This window comes from Grampus griseus, assembly GCF_964374135.1.
Source record: "Grampus griseus genome assembly, chromosome: X".
Lineage (NCBI taxonomy): Eukaryota > Metazoa > Chordata > Mammalia > Artiodactyla > Delphinidae > Grampus > Grampus griseus.
In genome coordinates, this window is record NC_138999.1 from 31,343,539 (window position 1) to 31,369,640 (window position 26,102).

Here is a 26,102-nt window from a genome sequence, read left to right on the forward strand (position 1 = left end):
CTGCAAACAGTGACAGTTTTTCTTCTTTTCCGATTTGGATTTCTTTTATTTCCTTTTCTTCTCTGATTGCTGTGGCTTAAACTTCCAAAACTATGTTGAATAAGAGTGGTGAGAGTGGGCAACCTTGTCTTTTTCCTGATCTTAGTGGAAATGCTTTCAGTTTTTCAGTATTGAGGATGATGTTGGCTGTGGGCTTGTCATATATGGCCTTTAATAGGTTGAGGAAAGTTCCCTCTATGCCTACTTTCTGCAGGGTTTTTATCATAAATGGGTGTTGAATTATGTAAAAAGCTTTCTCTGCATTTATTGAGATGATCATATGGTTTTTCTTCTTCAATTTGTTAATATGGTTTATCACATTGATAGATTTGTGTATATTGAAGAATCCTTGCATTCCTGGAATAAACCCCGCTTGATCATGGTGTATGAGCCTTTTAATGTGCTGTTGGATTCTGTTCGCTAATATTTTGTTGAGGATTTTTGCATCTATGTTCATCAGTGATATTGGCCTGTAGTTTTCTTTCTTTGTGACATCCTTGTCTGGTTTTGGTATCAAGGTGATGGTGGCCTCATAGAAGGAATTTGGGAGTGTTCCTCCCTCTGCTATATTTTGAAAGAGTTTGAGAAGGATAGATGTTAGCTCTTCTCTAAATGTTTGCTAGAATTCGCCTGTGAAGCCATCTGGTCCTGGGCTTTTGTTTGTTAGAAGATTTTTAATTACAGTTTCAATTTTGGTGCTTGTGATTGGTCTGTTCATATTTTCTATTTCTTCCTCCTGGTTCAGTCTCACAAGGTTGTGCATTTCTACGAATTTGTCCATTTCTTCCAGGTTGTCCATTTTATTGGCATAGAGTTGCTTGTAGTAATCTCTCATGATCTTTTGTATTTCTGCAGTGTCAGTTGTTACTTCTCCTTTTTCATTTCTAATTCTGTTGATTTGAGTCTTCTCCCTTTTTCTCTTGATGAGTCTGGCTAATGGGTTATCTATTTTGTTTATCTTCTCAAAGAACCAGCTTTTAGTTTTATTGATCTTTGCTATTGTTTCCTTCATTTCTTTTTCATTTATTTCTGATCTGATTTTTATGGTTTGTTTCCTTCTGCTAACTTTGGGTTTTTTTTTGTTCTTATTTCTCTAATTGCTTGAGGTGCAAGGTTAGTTTGTTTATTCGAGATGTTTCCTGCTTCTTAAGGTAGGCTTATATTGCTATTAACTTCCCTCTTAGAACTGCTTTGGCTGCATCCTATTGGTTTTGGGTCGTCGTGTCTCCATTGTCATTTGTTTCTAGGTATTTTTTTTATTTCCTCTTTGATTTCTTCAGTGATCACTTCGTTATTAAGTAGTGTATTGTTTAGCATCCATGTGTTTGTATTTTTTACAGATCTTTTCCTGTAATTGATATCTAGTCTCATGGTGTTGTGGTCGGAAAAGATACTTGATATAATTTCAGTTTTCTTAAATTTACCAAGGCTTGGTTTGTGACCCAAGATATGATCTATCCTGGAGAATGTTCCATGAGCACTTGAGAAAAATGTGTATTCTGTTGTTTTTGGATGGAGTGTCCTATAAATATCAATTAAGTCCATCTTGTTTAATGTATCATTTAAAGCTTGTGTTTCCTTATTTATTTTCATTTTGGATTATCTGTCCATTGGTGAAAATGGGGTGTTAAAGTCCCCTACTATGAATATGTTACTTTCGATATCCCCTTTTATGGCTGTTAGTATTTGCCTTATGTATTGAGGTGCTCCTATGTTGGGTGCATAAATATTTACAATTGTTATATCTTCTTCTTGGATTGATCCCTTGATCATTATGTAGTGTCCTTCTTTGTCTCTTCTAATAGTCTTTATTTTAAAGTCTATTTTGTCTGATATGAGAATTGCGTCTCCAGCTTTCTTTTGGTTTCCATTTGCATGGAATATCTTTTTGCATCCCCTTACTTTCAGTCTGTATGTGTCTCTAGGTCTGAAGTGGGTCTCTTGTAGACAGCATATATATGGGTCTTGTTTTTGTATCCATTCAACCAATCTGTGTCTTTTGGTGGGAGCATTTAGTCCATTTACATTTAAGGTAATTATCGATATGTATGTTCCTATTCCCATTTTCTTAATTGTTTTGGGTTTGTTATTGTAGGTCTTTTCCTTGTCTTGTGTTTCTTGCCTAGAGAAGTTCCTTTAGCATTTGAGGTAAAGCTGGTTTGGTGGTGCTGAACTCTCTCAGCTTTTGCTCATCTGTAAAGGTTTTAATTTCTCCATCAAATCTGAATGAGATCCTTGCTGGGTAGAGTAATCTTGGTTGCAGGTTCTTCTCCTTCATCACTTTCAGTATGTCCTGCCACTCCCTTCTGGCTTGCAGAGTTTCTGCTGAAAGATCAGCTGTTAACCTTATGGGGATTCCCTTGTGTGTTATGTGTTGTTTTTCCCTTGCTGCTTTTAATATGCTTTCTTTGTATTTAATTTTTGACAGTTTGATTAATATGTGTCTTGGCGTATTTCTCCTTGGATTTATCCTGTATGGGACTCTCTGTGCTTCCTGGACTTGATTAACTATTTCCTTTCCCATATTAGGGAAGTTTTCAACTATAATCTCTTCAAATATTTTCTCCGTCCCATTCTTTTTTTCTTCTTCTTCTGGAACCCCTATAATTCGAATATTGGTGCGTTTAATGTTGTCTGAGAGGTCTCTGAGACTGTCCTTAGTTCTTTGCATTCTTTTTTCTTTTTTCTGCTCTGTAGTAGTTATTTCCACTATTTTATCTTCCAGGTCACTTATCCGTCCTTCTGCCTCAGTTATTCTGCTATTGATCCCATCTAGAGTCTTTTTCATTTCATTTATTGTGTTGTTCATCATTGTTTGTTTCATCTTTAGTTCTTCTAGGTCCTTGTTAAATGTTTCTTGCATTTTGTCTATTCTGTTTCCATGATTTTGGATCATGTTTACTATCATTATTCTGAATTCTTTTTCAGGTAGACTGCCTATTTCCTCTTCATTTGTTAGGTCTGGTGGGTTTTTATCTTCCTCCTTCATCTGCCGTGTGTTTTTCTGTCTTCTCATTTTGCTTATCTTACTGTGTTTGGGGTCTCCTTTTTGCAGGCTGCAGGTTCATAGTTCCCGTTGTTTTTGATGTCTGTCCCCAGTGGCTAAGATTGGTTCAGTGGGTTATGTAGGCTTCCTAGTGGAGGGGACTAGTGCCTGTGTTGTGGTGGATGAGGCTGGATCTTGTCTCTCTAGTGGGCAGGTCCACGTCTGGTGGTGTGTTTTGGGGTGTCTGTGGACTTATTATGATTTTAGGCAGCCTCTCTGCTAATGGGTGGGGTTGTGTTCCTGTCTTGCTAGTTGTTTGGCATAGGTTGTCCAGCACTGTAGCTTGCTGGTCGTTGAGTGAAGCTGGGTGGTGGTGTTGAGATGGAGATCTCTGGGAGATTTTCACCGTTTGATATTATGTGGAGCCTGGAAGTCTCTTGTTGACCAGTGTCCTGAAGTTGGCTGTGCCGCCTCAGAGGCACAGCACTGACTCCTGGTTGTTGCACCAAGAGCCTTTCATTCACACGGCTCAGAATAAAAGGGAGTAAAAGTAGAGAGAAAGAATTAGTAGAAGTAAGAAGAAAGAAAGAAAGAAAGAAAGAAAGGAGGGATGGAGGGAGGGAGGGAGGAAAGGAAGGACGGAAGAAAGAAGAAAAGAAGGAAAGAAGGAAAGAATGGAGGGAGGGAAGGAGAGAGCAAGGAAGGAAGGAAGGAGGGAAGGAAGGAAAAAAAGAAAGAAGATACAGTAGAATAAAATAAAGTAAAATATAATAAAGTTATTAAATTAAAAAATAATTATTTAGAAAAAGAAAGGGACGGGCAGAAACCTAGGACAAATGGTGAAAGCAAAGATATACAGGCAAAATCTCACACAAAAGCATACACATACACACCAAAAGAGGAAAAGAGGAAAAAATAATAAATTTTGCTCTCAAAGTCCACCTCCTCAATTTGGGATGATTCGTTGTCTATTCATGTATTCCACAGATGCAGGGTACATCAAGTTGATTGTGGAGCTTTAATCCGCTGCTTCTGAGGCTGCTGGGAGAGATTTCCCTTTCTCTTCTTTGTTCCCACAGCTCCCAGGTGCTCAGCTTTGGATTTGGCCCCGCCTCTGTGTGTAGGTCGCCGGAGGGCATCTGTTCTTCCCTCAGACAGGATGGGGTTTAAGGAGCAGCTGCTTAGGGGGCTCTGGCTCACTCAGGCCGGGGGGAGGGAGGGGTACGGAGTGCTGGGCGAGCCTGTGGCGGCAGAGGCCGGCATGACGTTGCACCAGCCTAAGGCGTGCCGTGCGTTCTCCCGGGGAAGTTGTCCCTGGATTATGGGACCCTGGCAGTGGTGGGCTGCACAGGCTCCCGGGAGGGGAGGTGTGGAGAGTGAGCTGTGCTTGCAGACAGGCTTCTTGGTGGCAGCAGCAGCGGCCTTAGCGTCTCATGCCCATCTCTGGGGTCCGCGCTGTTAGCCTGTCTCTGGAGCTCCTTTAAGCAGTGCTCTTAATCCCCTCTCCTCGCGCACCAGGAAACAAAGAGGTAAGAAAAAGTCTCTTGCCTCTTCAGCAGCTCCAGACTTTTTCCCGTACTCGCTCCAGGCTAGCCGTGGTGCACTAGCCCCCTTCAGGCTGTGTTCACGCAGCCAACCCCAGTCCTCTCCCAGGGATCCGACCTCTGAAGCTCGAGCCTCAGCTCCCAGTCCCTGCCCACCCCGGTGCGTAAGGCTCTCGGCCTGGTGAGTGGTTGGTACCGATCCTCTGTGCGGGAATCTCTCCGCTTTGCCCTCCGCACCGCTCTTGCTGTGCTCTCCTCCGCGGCTCCGAAGCTTCCCCCTCCGCTCCCCGCAGTCTCCGCTCGCGAAGGGGCTTCCTAGTGTGTGGAATCCTTTCCTCCTTCAGAGCTCCCTCCCACTGGTGCAGGTCCCGTCCCTATTCTTTTGTCTCTGTTTATTGCTTTTTTCTTTTGCCCTACCCAGGTACGTGGGGAGTTTCTTGCCTTTTGGGAGGTCTGAGGTCTTCTGCCAGCATTCAGTAGGTGTTCTGTAGGAGCTGTTCCACATGTAGATGTATTTCTGATGTATTTGTGGGGCAGAGGGTGATCTCCACCTCTTACTCTTCCGCCATCTTGAAGATCTGTCCAGTAGTAGATTTTTATAGAAAGACTTTAAGCCATCAATGTCCAGAGGCCTATCTCATGTTGAGGTTGGCCATCCTTAATGCAGTAGGAGACGGCTTATCAAACTGTGGTCTTGTACCAGGACTCACCACTACCGAGGCACACTGTAGGTGCAGTGGCGACGCGGAGCTGCTCACTCCCTACCCGCCACCTAGTTTCTGCTGCACCTGCCCATTTTTTTAACCAGGTTATTAGTTTACTTTTGATTTGTATGAGTTCCTTATGTATTTTGCATATTAACCCTATATCAGTTAGATGGTTCACAAGTATTTTTCCCATTCTGTAGGCTGTCTCTTCACTATGTTGACTGTTTCTTTTGCTCAACAGAAGGTTTTTAGTTTGATACAGTCTTGTCTATTTTTTTACTTTTGTTGTATGTGCTTTTGAAGTCTAATCCAAAAAATTCTTCCCAAGACCGAATATGTGATGTTACATGGCAAAGGAGTTTTACATAGTTGTACATAGTGTGGATAATCCTTTGTATGTGTTGCTGAATTCAATTTGATAATGTTTGGTAGAGTTTTGCATATATATTCATAAAGGACATTAGTCTGTAGTTTTATTTTCTTGAATGTCTTTACTTTTTACATTAGCCTAAAACTGGTATGGAAGGATTTGGAAAGTGTTCCCTTTAATTTTTGGAGTAGTTTTTGTAGAATTGGTGCTAATTCTTTAAATGTTCAGTAAAATTCATCAAAGCCATCTGGTTCTGGACTTCTCTTTGTCAGAAGTTTAAAAATTCCTACTTTAATCTCTTGTTATCCTAGGCTATTCAGATTTTCTGTTTCTTCTAGAACCATTTTCAGAAGTTTGTGTCTTTCTGAGGATTTGTCCATGTCATATAGGTTATCTAATTGGTTGGCATATGATTGTTCATTGTATTCTTTCATACTCCTTTTTATTGATGTAGAGTTGGTAAAGATGTCCTCTCTTTTATTCTTGATTTTAAGAAATTGAGTTTTTGTTGTTGTTGTTGTTGGCTTGGTTTGTCTAGCTCAAGTTTTTTTTCAATATCATTAATCATTTCAAAGACATACTTTCAGGTTTGTTGATTTTCTCTGTTGTTTTCTATTCTCTATTTCATGTATTACATGACAAAGGCCTTTGTCTTTTTTAATATAGGTGCTTACTGCTATAAATTTACTTCTAATCAGTGCTTTTGCTGCATTCCGTAAGTTTTGGTATGTTGAGTTTTAGTTTTTCTTCATCTCAAAGTATTTTCTAATTTCCTTTGAGACTTCTTCTTTGACCCATTAGTTGCTTAGGAGTGTATTGTTTAATTTCCACATACTTGTGAGTTTCCTACATTCCCTTGTCTTTATTTGTTCTTTTAAACAATTTCTGTACTTTATTGATATGCTCCATTTTGTGAGATGTTGTTCTCATGTTTCCTTTAAGTCTTTAGACATGTTTTTCTTCAGTCCTTTGAACATATTTATAGTACTGTACTTACTGTCTTTGTTTAATAGGTCCAACAGTTGTTTTTCCTCAGGGACAGTTTCTGTTTATTGCCTCTCTCTTGTGTGTTGGCCGTAACTTCCTAGTTCTTTGAGTGTCCAGTAAGTTTTTGTTGAAAACTGGGCATTTTAAATAATATAATTTGAGAACTCTGGAAATCAGATCTCCCATAGGATTTTTGCTCTTTGTTGTTGTTGTTTTATTTGTTTAGTGTCTTTCTAGACTAATTCTGAAAAGGTTGTTTTCTTTGCTGTGTGCAGACTATCAAGTGTTGCTCAATTAATTTAGTGGTCAGCTATTGATTGGGCAGAGACTCCCTTAAATTCCTTGATTCCATATGTCTCACAGCCTTTGCTGAGTACCTCTGTATAAATGTGTTGAGTGGGCCATGACTTCAGTGTTCTACCAGGTAGTTTACAACTCTTTCTGGCTTCAGGTCCTCCTTGTACCGAGTCCCAAAGTCAGCCAGAGGTGACAGATTAGATCTTTCTCAAATCTTTCCTGGGGATATACACTCTCTTGCACGTGTGTGTGGCAATCTAGATTGCCAGGAATATGTCAGAGCTTTTCTAATACCCTCTGAACATTTTTGGCTTTGTTTGTTTATTCTCTTATTTCTTATTAGCCTTAAATGCTAATGCTGTCTCAGGTTGCTGTGATGTTCAACAGTTGCAGCTGATTCTTTTTCAAGGGGAGGGTGGCAAAACCCTAGGGAGAGAGTTGTTCACACAGAGTGAGTTCTGAATCAGGTCAGTTAAAGCCATGCTCTCAAACTAGGCTTTTCAGCTAGCTTTCAGACAGAACACATATGAGCACTTCTCTGGGGATGGGGTTTTTGGAGAGTTTTAAACCCATTCTCCCTCGATGGCTGCTAGGCTAATCATTTTCACAGTTACCATAGTTGCAAGGCTGTTGTTTTTCAAGGAGAGCACAAATTTGGAATAAGAGGATGTGATTACAGTAGGTAAAAATGCCACAAAGCCTGTTCTTTGTTTAGAATTCAGCCATTTAAAAAAAATAAATACTCTTTGGACTTTTGCAGTATTTTAGGTAATTTTCAAATATCCGAGAAGTTGATTTTGACAATTTTCCTAGCGTTCTCTTTCTGTTTGTGGATGAGTAACTATTTGGAGGTCTTTAATCTGCCGTTCTGGAAGTGCTTCAGTACCATTAATCTTAATTTTTTCTTAGATAATTTTCCAGTAATGTGTATCTTGAAGGTTTGTCAATTCTGTATATGATATTTCTAAAGACTTTCATATCACCACGATAAATAAGCTTTCCTTAAAGTTTTATAAGCAATATTTTTTGATTTGCTTTTTATTTTGTCCTAACAGTACAATAGTTTTTCTTAATCCATTTGGGCTGCTGTAAGAAAATACCATAGACTGCACAATTTATAAACAACAGAAATTTATTTCTAACAGTTCTGGAGGCTGGACGTCCCAGATTGGGGTGCCAGCATGGTCAGGTGTGGGCCCTCTTCCTGGTCACAGACTTCTTGTGGTATCCTCCCATGGTGGAAGGGGCTAGGGAGATCTGTGGACCCTCTTTAACAAGGGCTCGGATCTCCTAATTCTATCCTGTAGGGCAACGGTCCCCAACCTTTTTGGCACCAGGGACCGGTTTCGTGGAAGATAATTTTTCCACGGATCAGGGTGGGGAGGATGGTTTCGGGATGATTCAAGTGCATTACACTCATTGTGCACTTTATTTCTATTATTATTATGTTGTAATATATAATGAAATAATTATACAACTCATCATAATGCAGTATCAGTGGGAGCCCTGAGCTTGTTTTTACTTGCCACTCACTGATAGGGTTTTGATATGAGTCTGCAAGCAATTAATTTATTATGGTCTCTGTGCAGTGAAACCTCTCTGCTAATGATAATCTGTATCTGCAGCCGCTCCCCAGTGCTAGCATCACTGCCTCAGCTCCACCTCAGATCATCAGGCATTAGATTCTCATAAGAAGCCTGCAACTTAGATCCTTCGCATGCGCAGTTTACTGTAGAATTCGGGCTCCTATGAGAATCTAATGCCGCTGCTGATCTGACAGGAGGTGGAGTTCAGGCGGTAATGCGAGTGATGAGGAACAGCTGTAAATACAGATGAAGCTTCGATTGCTTGCCCGCCGCTCACTTCCTGCTGTGCGGCCCGGTTCCTAACAGGCTATGGACTGGACTGGGACTGGTACTGGTCTGTGGCCCAGGGGTTGGGGACCCCTGCCATAGGGCATTAACATATGAGTTTTTAACATGAGTTTCAGGGACTTCCCTGGCAGTCCAGTGGTTGAGACTCCACAGTTCCACTTCAGGGGGTGCGGGTTCAATCCCTTGTTGAGGAGCTAAGATCCCGTGTGCCGTGCGGTGTGGCAAAAAAAAAGGCAAAAAACAAAATATGAGTTTTAGGTGTTCACAAACATTCAGCCTATAGCAATTGGTCACTTTTCTTCTTTTTTCAGAATGTGGCATGTTTATTCATTCCACATCAAGTTGGAGTCTTTAAAGTGAAGCAATTTATAGAGATTATTGGCTCAGTGACGGATGAAAATTTGCAGTCTTCGTCCCTGAAGCCTTTCCATCAGATACGTTTATATTTCAGTAGTGTCTGCAAACCTTCCACCAAGAAAGTTGTGATGAAAATTAATCCTGGTATGCTATTGGGGGTGCTTACCATTTATTTATCTATTTTTGGTTAATACAAGATTATCTTAACATACTAATGCTTAGCTGTATATATCAAATGTGGTCTAATCTAATGGTTCTCAACTTCTACGTGCATCTAGGCCTGTTAAAACATATCACTGTCCTATGTCCCGGCGTTGATTATTAAGTAGGTCTTCGTTGGAGCCCAAAGATTTGTATTTCTAACATGTTTCCAGTAGATGCTGATGCTGCCATTTTGAGGATCTAACTTTGAATAGCACTGGTTTAGTGATCTATAAAATTTATTAAATATTTTAATGGTTTTTATATTTTATTCTTTTACTTCTTTGTTTGAGTCTATATTGTAAACTGGTTTTGACCATTCTGTGGATTTTCTGGTTGCTGCTGTTTCAACTAATTCTCAGTTATCTCTTATACATTGACCCATATGAAATTGCTGATATTCAACTCTCTTTAACGTATAAAAATTTCAGTTTCATGTGTGCCAACCCAGTCCTTCAAGTTACCATGTTTTAGTTTTTTTGCATGCACTTTTATTACTTATGCATGCATTATTTTGCTAAATTGTTTTATGTAGATCCATTTATTAAATGAATTATTCATATTTTCTGAATTTGCTTAGGGATTTAGCTTTAAGTTGGAACCAGTGGTCTAGTGTAGTAATTAATTCATGGAAATTAAAAAAAAAACATATTTACACTTAATATTCAATTCTCTAAAAGGTATATCCCCTTTGATCAGTAATCCTGTGGGACAGTTTGTGGTGAAAGACTTGGCAAAATAGAAGGACCATGTACTTGTCGCAATGCTTCAATCAACCACGACACACATTCACAATCATAACACAAGTAAGGAGTTAATAAAGGATGCTCTGATAGCCTTTCCCAATGACCGAGCTGCAAGTATCCGGTCTGGAGAAGAGCATAAACATTTCAGGTAATGTACTATATTAAATACCTGAAATTTTGTAAGATACAATAACCAGCATGACATGCAGAGATCTTATCAGATCCTGCTGTAACAAATTAGTGATGGTAATAATAATAATAGCAAAATTTAATTTTCTCTCTTTTTTTTTTTTTCTTTTACATCAGAGGAGTGGTTGCTGAATGCTATCATCTAACCTCTCATCTCTATTGCGTACTTGCCAGGACTTGTGAATGGTTTACCAGATGATTCTTAAAATATGCTGTTAACAAGTAGAGAAGAAGAATAGAAATAATCACTTTTGGAAATGTATACAGTCCTCAGAGTAGTCATGTTCATTAATTATGGCTGAGAGCCTGAATTTATCTAAGATTAAAAATTTTAAACTGTGATAAACAAGTTGTTCTCATCTTCATTGTCATTATCTTCATCCCTATGCTATCATCTTTGTTCAGTCCCCTCAAAGTCACATTTTCAATAACCTTTACCAAAGTGAACTAAAACCTCCCCAATTATAAGGACTATGAGTGATAGTAAGCCTCAATTTAAAAATTACCCCATTTTCAAAGAAATTACTACCATGTCAATGCTTAGTGAGAATAAACCCAGTCAACCTGACATCTTTATTTGGGCCATTAGCTCAGGAATGGTTTTTATACATTTGAGGATGAACTGGGTTTCTTTTCTGCCTGCTTGTTTAACTGTCTAAACTTGACCATGTCCCTGGGCTTTCTCTACTTGTCTCTTTACCTTTGGTGAGTCTTCAAGTTCACTTACTTTTATAGTCATTTTCTTAAAATACCATTTGATTTTTTAGTCTATAATTGTTTTATTATCCACAATTGGAAAATTCTGGGTTTTTATATAGTCTATTTTATGATTTTATTTTACAGATTCCATCAACAGCAGTCTTTATCTCTCTTTTTTTACTTGACAAGTACCATAAAACACACACGCATAAAAATTATGCAGACTCCATTTTAAATAATTATACAGTATAAAAAAGAAAACTCATCCCACCCTGCAGAGGTAGCTGCTGGAAATAATTTTTAAATGTATCATTTTCAATTATTCCTTATGCTTATACAAATATATCTATATAGAGATATAATGTGTTAATTTAACATTAACATTTTGTTCCTGTCTAAGTATTAATCAGATGATCTCAAAATGCCAGGATTTTTTTGAAGAAGGCTAACGTAAGCATCCCATGGCCATAATTATTTTTCTCAATTTACTCTTTTCCATGCTAATAGAAATACAAAATTTAGTCCAGTTATTTTCTGGCTAGCAAATAGTAATGAACATTTAAGTAATGAAATTTTATAGTGTATTAAGTTGTTGTAATTATAATTGCTGTTTTATTTTTTAATGCTTTTTACCTTTTCAATTTTTGAGAAGAAAATAAGGTAAGAATTTTTGTCTAGTTTTATTTAATGCAGTATATGTCTTGTGTTCAGAATAGTGTGTTATATTAAGCATTCAGTAAAAATTTTTTTAATAAATAAGTGAGGAAAAATGCTTTATTTACATAGTAATTTTTGTTGTCTGTACTTTGCACATTTAAAAAAAATCACCTACTCAAAGTTGCAGAGGTATTTCTTAAAGTTTATTCTTTAAGGAGCTGATAAGCATTTAGATATGTTAGTAAGCAGCTCTGTGTCACTTTAGGCACCTCCTGTACTACTTCTTTTTAAGTCCCTCCTTTTTTCCTTGTTACAGAGAGAGGGACTTCAGATATAGGAATTATTTCTAGGTTCTAAAGGTGGTTAAGGATCCCAGAGCCTGAAGGGAGATTTAAATATATCAACAACTATCTGAGTAACAAAGCATTTGTTTCTCTCTTATTGCCTCACTCTCTTAAAGTCTTTAACTCAGTTCAAGCTGTATTACTGTTACCACTGAGGAATTATCAAAAACAGGAAGAAATATTAGATATTAGATTAAATTTCATTTGACTGTATATGACTACTAGGTTTATACTTAGGAGTTAATTATTAAGGGTGAGAATCTCAATGATTAATAAAATTTGCTGAAGACTGAGGTAGCCTAAGGCCAAAAGATGTGAATAATTGTACTTTTTGTTTTTATGGAAAATATGTGGTAGGTGAAAGGAAGTGCATGCACCAGTTGAGTGAATGTGAGATGTAGAGTAGTTTGCAGTTCTTCTTTGGATTTTTTTTATCTGTATAGATTTATTGCTGATGGTTATTTCATAAGCTCTGAGATATTAAGAAAGCATGATTTAACAAAAGGATTTATTATTCTATATATTCTTTTATGATTTTGATCACAGTGATCTAAAAGTAATTAACTATTAGGAAACACTAATCAGATTCAGATCTAGTTCCATCTGTAATCTAGAACTGCCCAAATTGCCTACTTGACTAATACTCCCCAAGAGTGGGTTTAGGGTAGGTCCTACTTCTTCCCAGTGACCTTAGGGATTTCCTGTGATTAGGTTAAGAAGAAAATTAGATGTCATTCTATTTCTACATGTAATAATGTCTTGGTATATAAAAGGACTAGAATCTGTCCTGTTTACCGTTCTGTGCCCAACTCCTGGCATAGGAGGCACTCAGTAAATACTGATTGAATAAATGCATATATATATACACCTAAATATTAACATGTGTTGCTCATATTGTAGGACGATTTTCACAAAGATTCCAAGATATAACTATGTGGATCCTGATTTTGCATATACTAAATTTGAAAAAATAGAAAAGAAAGCACATGAAAAGCATTATGCAGGATACATTAAATATTTAAGAAATGTGCACCTGCAGAAAGAAGAACAGAGGTAAAGTTCACTTCCTCAAACAGTATGAAACAGAGCATGGTGCCTGTAGAGCCAGAATTTTTTTCTTTACTCTTTAGGTTCTTTTTAGTGATTTAAATGACTTTTCATGTATGAAAATAGCAAAACATTGAACTACTTTAACTGCATTTATTTCCTTTTTTACTTCTGATTTGGGAATGTCTTGGGTGGGCTTCCCCAGAAGCAGATTCTGAGACAGGAATTCCAGCACATATGATTTTTGGAGAATGTTCTTTTGGGAGAAACCTGCACAATATGAGGAAAGCAGGAGAGGGCAGAAGAGAGAACTCAGAAATAATGTGTTTCAAATAAAGTTTACTCTCAGCCTGATACCTAGGGTCTTTTGAGCATAAATTATACCATGAGCATAAATTAAACACCTTGAGGAGGTGTTTGAGAATGGGGTCCCTTAACAGACGGCAATTTTATGCAGATTAGTGCTTCCGTCTGCTTCAGTGGATCTGAGTGGGTCAGTAACAGCATGTACTATGGGGAATATTTGGATTTACTGATGTATTTTCTAAAAGACCTAGCCTCAGTTAATTATTATTATGATTTCACTAGGAAACACATGTACTCATATAATGATACAGACATAGGATTACAGCCAGCATCGGGTCTAAAGTCACCCACATTCTCAGAAGCGGAAATAGAAGAGTTATCTTCAGCACAGCATTGGATCAAGTGTAACCAATTGCTAAGTACCAGAAATATAGCATCCACGGAGACAAAGTCTTTGAGAAGAAAGGCATGTGCAATATTTTACATTTTATTATACCATGAGAATTCTTAAAATACCTTTTGCTAATATTGAACAATTAATTTTGGAATAATGTGATTTCTCACAGTTTCTCAAAGGACTTAAATCAGACCCATCCTCACCCCATGAAAAACATGATTGCAGCTTAATCTTGACACCAAAGCAAATTCATCAAGTAATTGTTGGTAAGAATCTATAAAAACCTAATGAACAATTTTTTAATAGATTTATTGAAGTATAATTTATATTACATAAAATTCACCAGGTCAAAGCATGAAAATCAATGAATTTCAGTGAATTTACAGGTTTATGCAACTGTCATCACAATTCAGTTTTACAGTGCTGCCATCACCCTCATGTCTATATACAAGTTACTCCCAATTCCCAGCCCTAGCCCCAGGCAACCATTAATTAGCTTTCTATCTGTATAGATTTGCCTATTCTGAACATTTCATGTAAAAGAAATCATAATATGTGGTTTCCCTTATATTGTTTCTTTAGCTTAGCATAATGTTGGTAAGGTTCATCCTTGTGGTAGTAGGTATAAATATTTTGTTCCTTTTTGTATCTAAATAGTATCTCATTTTATTAGGAATACCACATTTTGTTTATCCATTTACCAGTTGATGGACATTGAGCTATTTCCAGTTTGAGGCTATTGTGAATATTGCTGCTATAAACACTCACATATAATTCTTCGAGTGAACATATGTTTTTATTTCTTTTGGTTAGATTCCTAGGAGTAGAATTGCTGAGTCATATGGTAAGTTTGTGTCTAACTTTTAAAGAAATTGCCAAAAATTTTCCACAGTGACTGCACCAAGTTACAATCCCTCCAACAGTATATGAGGGTTACAGTTTCTCCACATTTTCACCAGCAATTATTATTTTCTGTCTTTTTGATTACAGCCATCCTAGCGGGTGCAAAATGTTCTCTCATTGTGATTTTTATTTGCATTTCCTTTTTGACTAAGGTGTTGAATATATTTTCATGCATTTACTTAGAGGTACAACTATTTAAATTGTATATCTTGGAGAAATGTCTTTGCCCAATTTTTAATTTGAATATTTACCTTCTTATTACAGAGTTGTAGGAATTGTTTATGTATTCTGAGTACAAGTTTTTTTTATCAGATATATGATTTCCAAATATTTTCCCTAAGTCTGTGGCTTTTTTTTTTCTTTTCATATTCTTAATAATGTTGTTTAAAGCACAGAATTTTTTAATTTAAATGAAATCGAATTTACTAAATTTTTTACTTTTATAGATCATGCTTTTGATATCATGCCCAACAATCTTTAGCTAGCTCAAGGTCACAAATATTTTCTCCTATTTTCTTTTAAACAGTTTATATTTTTAGGTCTTATGTTTAGGACTACAGTTCCTTTTTTTTTTTTTTTTTTTGTGGTACGCGGACCTCTCACTGTTGTGGCCTCTCCTGTTGCAGAGCTCTGGACGCGTAGGCTCAGCGGCCATGGCTCACGGGCCCAGCCGCTCCACGGCATGTGGGATCCTCCCGGACCGGGGCACGAACCCGTGTCCCCTGCATTGGCAGGTGGACTCTCAACCACTGAGCCACCAGGGAAGCCCCTACAATTCCTTTTTATGTTTTAAAAATTTTTGTTTATGGTATGAGTTGAGTCTAAATTCATATTATAACATATGGATATTCAATGGTCCTAGTACCATTTGTTGAAAATACTATCATTTCTCATTGAATTGCCTTGACACCTTTGTCGAAAATCAAATGACCAAATGTGTCAGGGTTTGTTTCTGGATTCTTAATTCTGTTCGTTGATATGTATTTCTATCCCAATGACAATTCTATACTGTCGATAAGTAGCTTTATGGTAAGTTTTGAAATCAGTAAGTGCAAGTCCTCCAAATTTGCTCTTCTTTTTCAGGATTGCTTTGGTTATTCTAGGTATAAATAGGATCTTATTAGACCCACTTTGTCTGTCTTGTTCTTGTATCTCTGTCTTAATATTTCTGGCTCACCTCTGTATTGCTTGCCTCAACCAGTACTGAAACCTCATAATTCATGGGACATTGAGGCAGAGTACTCAGGAAGTTCTTGCCTCAGTAGTGGAGAATAATTATTACTATTTAGAGCACGGCTCTGGACCCGGGTAACATTCATAAAAGAAAGATCTGGAAGGACCAGTCTGTTTTGAGGTAACTTCCTTCCAGAGCAGAGCTCAAGAATATTATAGGAATATGAAAAAATATCCAGTACCTAATGAGGTAAAATTTACTATATTGACATCCAAACAAAGATTACAGTACATAAGAAGCAGGAAAATACAACCCATAATAAAGAGAATTATTAATCAGTTAAATCTGATTAATACTGATACATAGGTTAGAATTATCAGACAACGACACTAAAACAGTTATTGTACCTGTATTCCATTTATTCAAAAGGTTATGCAGAGCAATTATACTCCAATAAAGATGTAGAAAAAAAAAAGTTATGCAGAGACATAGAAGATATGCAAAAACGATCCATATAATCTACAGATTCACCACAGTTCCAACCAAAATCCCATCAGGATCTTTTGTAGAAATTGACAGGCTCATTTTAAAATTCATGTGGAAATGCAATGTAATTAGAATAGTCAAAACAGTTTTGAAAAAGTAAAAACATGTTGGAGATAAAACACTGCTTGATTTCAAGATTTATTATAAAGCTATAGTAAACCAAACCGTATGTTATTGGCATAAATATAGAACAATGAAACATAAGTAAGGTTCAGAAATAGACCTATATATATTGGACAAATGAATTTTGACAAAGGTAAAAGGCAGTGAGGTTCAAAAAGGTGCAGAAAGCATAGTCTTTTCAATAAGTAATGCTACAGACCTACTAGAGAATGGACTTGAGGATATGGGGAGGGGGAAGGGCAAGCTGTGACAGAGTGAGAGAGTGGCATGGACATATATACACTACTAAATGTAAAATAGATAGCTAGTGGGAAGCAGCCACATAGCACAGGGAGATCAGCTGGGTGCTTCGTGACCACCTAGAGGGGTGGGATAGGGAGGGTGGGAGGAAGATGCAAGAGGGAGGGGATATGGGGATATATGTATATGTATAGCTGATTCACTTTGTTATACAGCAGAAACTAACAGACCATTGTAAAGCAATTATACTCCAATAAAGACGTTAAAAACAAAAACAAAAACAAAAAGCAAAAAAAAGAATGTGACCATGTACAAAAATTAACTCAATATGGATCAAAGATCTAAACTTAAGAGCTAAAACTATAAAACTCTTGGAAGAAAACAGGTGAAATTTTTCATGGCATTGGGTTTGGCAATGATTTCTTGGATATGATACCAAAAGCATAGGCAACAAAGGAAAAAATAAACCAGATTTCATCAAAATGAAAAACTTTTTTGTGCATCAAAGCACACAATCAATAGAGTGAAAAGACAACCTTCGTAATATGAAAAAATATTTGCAAATAGTATATTTGATAAGTGATTAATATCCAGGATGTATAAAGAACTCCTACAACTCAACAACAAGAAACACAATTAAAAATGCACAAAACTTGAATAGACATTTCTCCCAAGAAGACATAAAAATGCTCTGTAAGCACATGAAAAGATGCTCAATATCATTAGTCATTAGTGAAATGCAAATCAAAACCACAATGAGATACCACGTCACATGTGTTAGTATGGCTGTGATTAAAAAAAAAAAAAAAAAGTAGTGCTAGTTACATCATGTGCCAAAACTAAATCAAAATAGATCATAAGCCATGTGCTTCCTTCCTTATAGAAGATATAATGACAAATAAGCACATGGAAAGATGCACAACATTGTTCATTGTAAGGGAAACACAAAATAACACCACAATGAGATACTGCTATAAATCTATTAGAATGGCTGAAAAACTTACCATTTCAATTATTGCTGAAGATGTGAGGAAACTGGGACTCTTGTACACCTCTAGTGGGAATATGAAGTTATACAACCACTTTAAAGCAGTTTGGCAGTTTCTTAAACATTTAAACACACATGTACCATATTACCCATCCATTATACTCCTAGATATTTATCCAAAAGAAATGAGGGCATATTTTCAAACAAATACTTGTTCGCAAATGTTTTAGCATCCTTAATTTTAACAGGCCATACCTGGGAAGAATCGAAGTGTTAACAGGTGATACATAAACATTCACCGATAATAGACTACTACTTAGTAATATAAAGGAATGGACTGTTGACACACGAAACATCTTAAATGGAGCTCTAGAGAGTTTGCTGAGTGAAAGAAATCAGAGAAAAACCATACATGCTATATTATTCCACTCATATTAAAGTCTAGAAAATGCAAACTGATTTATAATGACATAAAGCAGATGAGTGTTTGTCTGGAAAGGGGGAATACAGAGGATTGTGGTAGGGAGAAACTATAAAGGGGCCAAGTATATTTTTTGGAGTGATGGATGTTCACTCTCTTCATTGTGGTGATCGTTGCAGGTATTTCACCTGTATTTAGGTGTATACATATGTCAATGCTTATGAAATTCTGTACTTTAAACATGTACAGTTTGCTGTATACCAGTTAAAATTAAATTAAGCTGTTAAAAAAGCAGGATAAGACATAATTAAGATTGTTATGATATAAAAACTTCTGGCATTTAAAGGGGAAAACTTAAAAGTTAAACAGTGAGTCATGGGAAGTTACCAATTTCTGTAAGTTCTGGATAAGTGAACATAAATGCATTTATGGGAGTGGAGAGGGTGTAGGAGTATGCAAATTCATGTACTGAGTTATAATTAGTGCTAATAATTTTGTCATGAAATTTTCCATATAATCACAATATGTATTGAATTTTGGCCAATCACCTCAAATTATGGACATTTAGATAAAAAGCTCTGTTAATAATTTCTGATATATAGTAACTATTTTAAGTACTATTTTTAACGAATTAATCGATCAGCATATAGTATGAAAACTTAAATAAGTCAATGAACACGTTTGTCAACATTAAGCTTAGTAACTCTTCATTTTTTCAGGGCTCTCTGTCCTTAACTTTGGTGATGTTTGTGTGAACTCAACAAATACTCGTCTATTACATGTTATTAATATGCTACCTATTCATATTTTGATCCAGTTAGATGTCAATTTGCAAGAACTTCGGAAGACCAACCAATTTTCATATGTGATTCCACCTACAGCTAGTACTTCTGTTTCAATGATATTTGAATCTCCCACCATTGGAAAATTTTGGAAGTAAGATTTATTTTCAAATTTCTGTTTGCTAGAATCAAAATGTCGTTTTGTATATTTACCCCAATTATTGTAGTATATATTATGTTTGGTCCCCAAACATAGAAACTATATGTGCAGCAATATGTAGATTTATAGATTCATATTTCAATGGTAGTCTAATTACCTTTCATAATTATTTTGATATTGTTTACTAAGAATTGTTGATGTCAATCAATAATATATACATTTTACATGTAACTGAATTCTACCATTCAGTTAAGAGGTGTTAGTTAAATTTGGATGCCTTTGCTGTGTTACAGGTCTTTCACCTGTCAGTGAACAATATGCCTGGTGGGCACATCCTAGTGATGGCAGTTGTCTTGCCAGTAAAACTTGAGCTATCTGCTAATGAGCTAGTACTGAGACCACAAGACTTCTTGGTGAAAACATGTTTTAGGGGGATGGTTAGGTTGTATAATCATCAGAATTATTTTGTCAAATTTGAATGGCAACTGATAAATACAGGAAAAGGGATGGCATTTTCCATTTGTCCAGCTAAAGGTAATAGTTTATTCTGTTGTTTGATTTAGACATTCATTTATTCATGTATTCAGGCATTAATCATATCTGGAGTGTGTACTGTATAATGGTGATAAGAATGTAGAAGTAAATCACAAATGGTCTTGGGACAATGGGACATTCCTTCCCTCCTTCCTTCCCTATGTCCTTCCCTTCCTCTCCCCCTCCCTCCCTCTTTATCTCTAACTTAGAGATAGTCTTCATTTGAGATCTAAGTAGACTATACTTCAGGTCACAGAGGAGTCCTGGTTCATTGAATTCTTGCCTTAGGTGCTTTTCCTGTGAATATCAGTCATTTCCAAATCGTGACTTCTATATAACTCTACCAGTGTTGGTACCAGGGAGTGTTATAAACAAGCTCGAGTATTAATTTAAGTTCACTTAATTTTAGTGCAGATATAGGTGGAGATGTTGACAAATTTAACAAGTGAAAGTGGAGGACTGTCCCTTTATTATGGCTGGAGATCATTGATATAACCATATTTAATCGTTTTATTAATCTGGATAGATTTAGCACAATCCCAGATTATAATTTATTAAGCATTTGAGGTATACTTCTATCAATATTTAGCAGATTCATTTGACCAAGCTCTTTTTTGTTGTTGTTGTTATTAATACTGAAAATACTGGGTCCCGCCCCAAACTAGAAAGAAGTGGAGTAAATGATCAGAGAAGAAAAAGAAAATATTTCTGCAGATTTCAGAGATTCTAGATAAACCTTCTCCAGTTTTTTTGAACAGGAGGTATCAGTTGTAGTTACATTATCTGCATTCCAGCTATAGGTTCTGATCAAGCACGTGATATGACACTAAGGGTGTCAGAAAAGCACAGTGCACAGGTACTTTTCCTTGTATTTCTGCATCCTAGCCAGTGTTGAGTGGCTGGGCTTCCCCCTTGTGGCTGCCATGGAAATGCTGTGAAAATGCTTCATTTGTCAAAAGTGGAATTACAATGTTATAAACTTCTCATGGTTTTTAGTACTCTATTTTTACAGGGAGATTTTAGTATTTACTTTTCTTTTCTTTGGGTTGCTCATAACACCTCTTACATTTTTTTAAATCAAAGCAAAAAACACAAAGACATTTAATTCCGAATATAGTGTTAATATGAATACCATTAGCCTTTAAGTACATTTTTTTTTTTTTTTTTTTGCGGTACGCGGGCCTCTCACTGTTGTGGCCTCTCCCGCTGCGGAGCACAGGCTCCGGATGCGCAGGCTCAGCGGCCGTGGCTCACGGGCCCAGCTGCTCCGCGGCACGTGGGATCCCCCTGAACCGGGGCATGAACCCGTGACCCCTGCATTGGCAGGCGGACTCTCAACCACTGCGCCACCAGGGAAGCCCATCCTTTAAGTACTTTTAATTTTTTTAGAACACAAATGATACAATACTTGAATCTATTTGATATAGCATCGAGGAAAGTATGCATAATTTATATTATATACCTAGATTTCTCTAATGTCATTTTCCTTCTGCTGCTCAGAATATTCATATAATAATTACTCACTTTTGTTTTTGCCTCTTTGTATAAATCTTTTTCTTTTAACATCTTTATTGGAGTATAATTGCTTTACAATGGTGTGTTAGTTTCTGCTTTATAACAAAGTGAATCAGCTATACATATACATATATCCCCACATCTCCTCCCTGTTGCGTCTCCCTCCCACCCTCCCTATCCCACCCCTCTAGGTGGTCACAAAGTATGGAGCTGATCTCCCTGTGCTATGTGGCTGCTTCCCACTAGCTATCTATTTTACATTTGGTAGTGTATATATATGTCAATGCTACTCTCTCACTTCGTCCCAGCTTACCCTTCCCCCTCCCCAAGCCCTCAAGTCCATTCTCTACGTCTGCGTCTTTATTTCTGTCCCCCCCTTAGGTTCTTCAGAACCATTTTTATTTTATTTTTCTTAGATTCCTTATATATGTGTTAGCTTATGGTATTTGTTTTTCTCTTTGTGACTCACTTCACTCTGTATGACAAATGCTAGGTCCATCCACCTCACTACAAATAACTCAATTTCATTTCTTTTTAATGCTGAGTAATATTCCATTAAATATATGTACCGCATCTTCTTTATCCATTCATCTGTCAGTGGACACTTAGGTGGCTTCCATGTCCTGGCTATTGTAAATAGAGCTGCAATGAACGTTGTGGTCCCTGACTCTTTCTGAATTATGGTTTTCTCAGGGTATATTCCCAGTAGTGGAATTGCTGGGTCGTATGGTAGTTCTAGTTTTAGTTTTTTAAGGAACCTCCATACTTTTCTCCATAGTGGCTGTATCAATTTACATTCCCACCAACAGTGCAAGAGGGTTCCCTTTTCTCCACACCCTCTCCAGCATTTATTGTTTGTAGATTCTTTGATGATGGCCATTCTGACCGGTGTGAGGTGATACCTCATTGTAGTTTTGATTTGCATTTCTCTAATGACTAGTGATGTTGAGCATCCTTTTATGTGTCTGCTGGCAATCTGTATATCTTCTTTGGAGCAATGTCTGTTTAGGTCTTCTGCCCATTTTTGGATTGGGTTATTTGTTTTTTTGATATTGAGCTGCATGAGCTGCTTATAAATGTTGGAGATGAATCCTTTGTCTATTGATTCATTTGCAAATATTTTCTCCCATTCTGAGGGTTGTCTTTTTGTCTTGTTTCTGGTTTCCTTTGCTGTGCAAAAGCTTTTAATTTTCATTAGGTCCCATTTGTTTATTTGTATTTTTATTTCCATTTCTCTAGGAGGTGGGTCAAAAAGGATCTTGCTGTGATGTATGTCATAGAGTGTCCTGCCTATGTTTTCCTCTAAGAGTTTGATGGTGTCTGGCCTTAAATTTAGGTCTTTAATCCATTTTGAGTTTATTTTTGTGTATGGCATTAGGGCATGTTCTAATTTCATTCTATTACATGTAGCTGTCCAGTTTTCCTGGCACCACTTATTGAAGAGGCTGTCTTTTCTCCACTGTCCATTCCTGTCTCCTTTATCAAAAATAAGGTGACCATATGTGCATGGGTTTATCTCTGAGCTTTCTATCCTGTTCCATTGATCTATCTTTCTGTTTTTGTGTCAGTACCATACTGTCTTGATTACTGTAGCTTTGTAGTATAGTCTGAAGTCAGGGAGCCTGATTCCTCCAGCTCCGTTTTTCTTTCTCAAGATTGCTTTGGCTATTCGAGGTCTTTTGTGTTTCCAAACAAATTGTGAAATATTTTGATCTAGTTCTATGGAAAATGCCATATGTAGTTTGATAGAGATTGCATTGAATCTGTAGATTGCTTTGGGTAGTATAGTCATTTTCACACAGTTGATTCTTCCAATCCAAGAACATGGTGTATCTTTCCACCTTTTTTTTATCATCTTTAATTTCTTAGATCAGTGTCTTATAATTTTCTGCATACAGGTCTTTTGTCTCCTTAGGTAGGTTTATTCCTAGATATTTTATTCTTTTTGTTGCAATGGTAAATGGGAGTGTTTCCCTAATTTCTCTTTCAGATTTTTCATCACTAGTGTATAGGAATGCAAGAGATTTCTGTGCATTAATTTTGTATCCTTCTACTTTACCAAATTCATTGATTAGCTCTAGTTGTTTTCTGGTAGCATCTGTAGGATTCTCTATGTATAGGATCATGTCATCTGCAAACAGTGACAGCTTTACTTCTTCTTTTCCAATTTGGATTCCTTTTATTTCCTTTTCTTCTTTGATTGCTGTGGCTAAAACTTCCAAAACTATGTTGAATACTAGTGGTGAGAGTGGGAAGCCTTGTCTTGTTCCTGATCTTAGAGGAAATGGTTTCAGTTTTTCACCATTGAGGACGATGTTGGCTGTGGGTTTGTCATATATGCCCTTTATAATGTTGAGGAAAGTTCCCTGTATGCCTACTTTCTTCAGGGTTTTTATCATAAATGGGTGTTAATTTTGTCAAATCTTTCTCTGCATCTATTGAGATGATGATATGCTTTTTCTCCTTCAGTTTGTTAATATGGTGTATCACATTGATTGATTTGTGTATATTGAAGAATCCTTGCATTCCTGGGATAAAGCCCACTTGTTCATGGTGTATGATCCTTTTAATGTGCTGTTGAATTCTGTTTGCTCGTATTTTGTGGAGGATTTTTGCATCTATGTTCATCAGTGATATTGGCCTGTAGTTTTCTTTCTTTGTGACATCTTTTTCTGGTATTGGTATCAGGGTGATGGTGGCCTTGTAGAATGAGTTTGGGAGTGTTCCTCCCTCTGGTATATTTTGGAAGAGTTTGAGAAGGATGGGTATTAGGTCTTCTCTAAATGTTTGATAGAATTTGCCTGTGAAGCCATCTGCTCCTGGGCTTTTGTTTGCTAGAAGATTTTTAATCACAGTCTCAGTTTCAGTTCTTGTGATTGGTCTGTTTATATTTTCTCTTTCTTCCTGGTTCAGTCTTGGAAGATTGTGTTCTTCTAAGAATGTGTCCATTTCTTCCAGGTTGTCCATTTTATTGGCATATAGTTGCTTGTAGTAATCTCTCATGACCATTTGTATTTCTGCAGTGTCAGTTGTTATTTCTTTTTATTTTCTAGTTCTATTGATTTGAGTCTTTTCCCTTTTTTTCTGATGAGTGTGGCTAATGGTTTATCAATTTTGTTCATCTTCTCAAAGAACCAGCTTTTAGTTTTATTGATCTTCGCTATTGTTTCCTTCATTTCTCTCTGATCTGATCTTTATGATTTCTTTCCTTCTGCTAACTTTGGGGCTTTATTGTTCTTCTTTCTCTAATTGCTTTAGCTGTAAGGTTAGGTTGTTTATTTGAGATGTTTCTTGTTTCTTGAGGTAGAATTGTATTGCTATTAACTTCTCTCTTAGAACTGCTTTTGCTGCATCCCATAGGTTTTGGGTTGTTGTGTTTTCATTGTCATTTGTTTCTAGGTATTTTTTGATTTCCTCTTTGATTTCTTCAGTGATCTCTTGGTTATTTAGTAGTGTATTGTTTAGCTTCCATGTGTTTGTATTTGTTACAGATTTTTTCCTGTAATTGATACTTAGTCTCATAGCGTTGTGGTCGGAAAAGATACTTGATATGATTTCAATTTTCTTAAATTTACCAAGGCTTGATTTGTGACCCAATATATGATCTATCCTGGAGAATATTCCATGAGCATTTGAGAAGAAATTGTATTCTGTTGTTTTTGAATGGAATGTCCTATTAATATCAATTAAGTCCATCTTGTTTAATGTATCATTTAAAGCTTGTGTTTCCTTATTTATTTTCATTTTGGATGATCTGTCCTTTGGTGAAAGTGGGGTGTTAAAGTCCCCTGCTATGATTGTGTTACTGTCAGTTTCCCCTTTTGTGGCTGTTAGCATTTGCCTTGTGTATTGAGGTGCTCCTATGTTGGGTGTATAAATATTTACAATTGTTATATCATCTTCTTGGATTTATCCCTTGATCATTATGTAGTGTCCTTCTTTGTCTCTTGTAATAGTCTTTATTTTAAAGTCCATTTTGTCTAATATGAGAATTGCTACTCCAGCTTTCTTTTGATTTCCATTTGCATGGATTATCTTTTTCCATCCCCTCACTTTCAGTCTGTATGTGTCCCTAGGTCTGAAGTGGGTCTTTTTTGGACAGCGTATATACGGGTCTTGTTTTTATATGCATTCTGCCAGTCTGTGTCTTTTAGTTGGAGCATTTAATACATTTACATTTAAGGTATTTATCAATATGTCTGTTCCTATTACCATTTTCTTAATTATTTTGTGTTTGTTATTGTAGGTCTTTTCCTTTCTTGTGTTTCCTGCCTAGAGAAGTTCCTTTAGCATTTGTTGTAAAGCTGGTTTGGTGGTGCTGACATCTCTTAGCTTTTGTTTGCCTGTAAGGGTTTTAATTTCTCAATCAAATCTGAATGAGATCCTTGCTGGGTAGAGTAATCTTGTTTGTAGGTTTTTCTCCTTCATCACTTTAAATATGTTCTGCCACTCCCTTCTGGCTTGCAGAGTTTCTTCTGAAAGATCAGCTGTTAACCTTCTGGGGATTCCCTTGTGTGTTATTTGTTGTTTTTCCCTTGCTGCTTTTTATATGTTTTCTTTGTATTTAATTTTTGACAGTTTGATTAATATATGTCTTGGTGTATTTCTCCTTGGATTTACCCTGTATGGGATTCTCTGTGCTTCTGGACTTGATTAACTATTTCTTTTCCCATATTAGGGAAGTTTTCAACTATAATCTCTTCAAATATTTTCTCAGTCCCTTTCTTTTTCTCTTCTTTTTTGGGAACCCCTATAATTCGAATGTTGGTGCGTTTAATGTTGTCCCAGAGGTCTGTGAGACGGTCCTCAGTTCTTTTCATTCTTTTTTCTTTATTCTGCTCTGCAGTAGTTATTTCCACTATTTTATCTTCCAGGTCACTTATCTGTTCTGTCTCAGTTATTCTGCTCTTGATTCCTTCTAGAGAATTTTAAATTTTGTTTATTATGTTGTTCATCATTGTTATTTGCT

General features: G+C 36.7%; 1 protein-coding gene across 1 annotated transcript in view; it reads left to right on the forward strand.

Annotated features, from left to right (window-relative positions):
• The window catches only part of CFAP47 (cilia and flagella associated protein 47), a gene marked incomplete at both ends in the record, with an annotated part of 513,170 nt that overhangs the window by 78,473 nt on the left and 408,595 nt on the right, over positions 1-26,102 (forward strand). Inside the window, 9 exon segments of the mRNA XM_082682021.1 lie at positions 9,116-9,305; positions 10,043-10,101; positions 10,105-10,256; positions 12,898-13,050; positions 13,633-13,816; positions 13,917-14,013; positions 18,862-19,078; positions 19,378-19,385; positions 19,388-19,618. Of these exon segments, the coding sequence (XP_082538147.1) occupies positions 9,116-9,305; positions 10,043-10,101; positions 10,105-10,256; positions 12,898-13,050; positions 13,633-13,816; positions 13,917-14,013; positions 18,862-19,078; positions 19,378-19,385; positions 19,388-19,618 (1,291 nt within the window).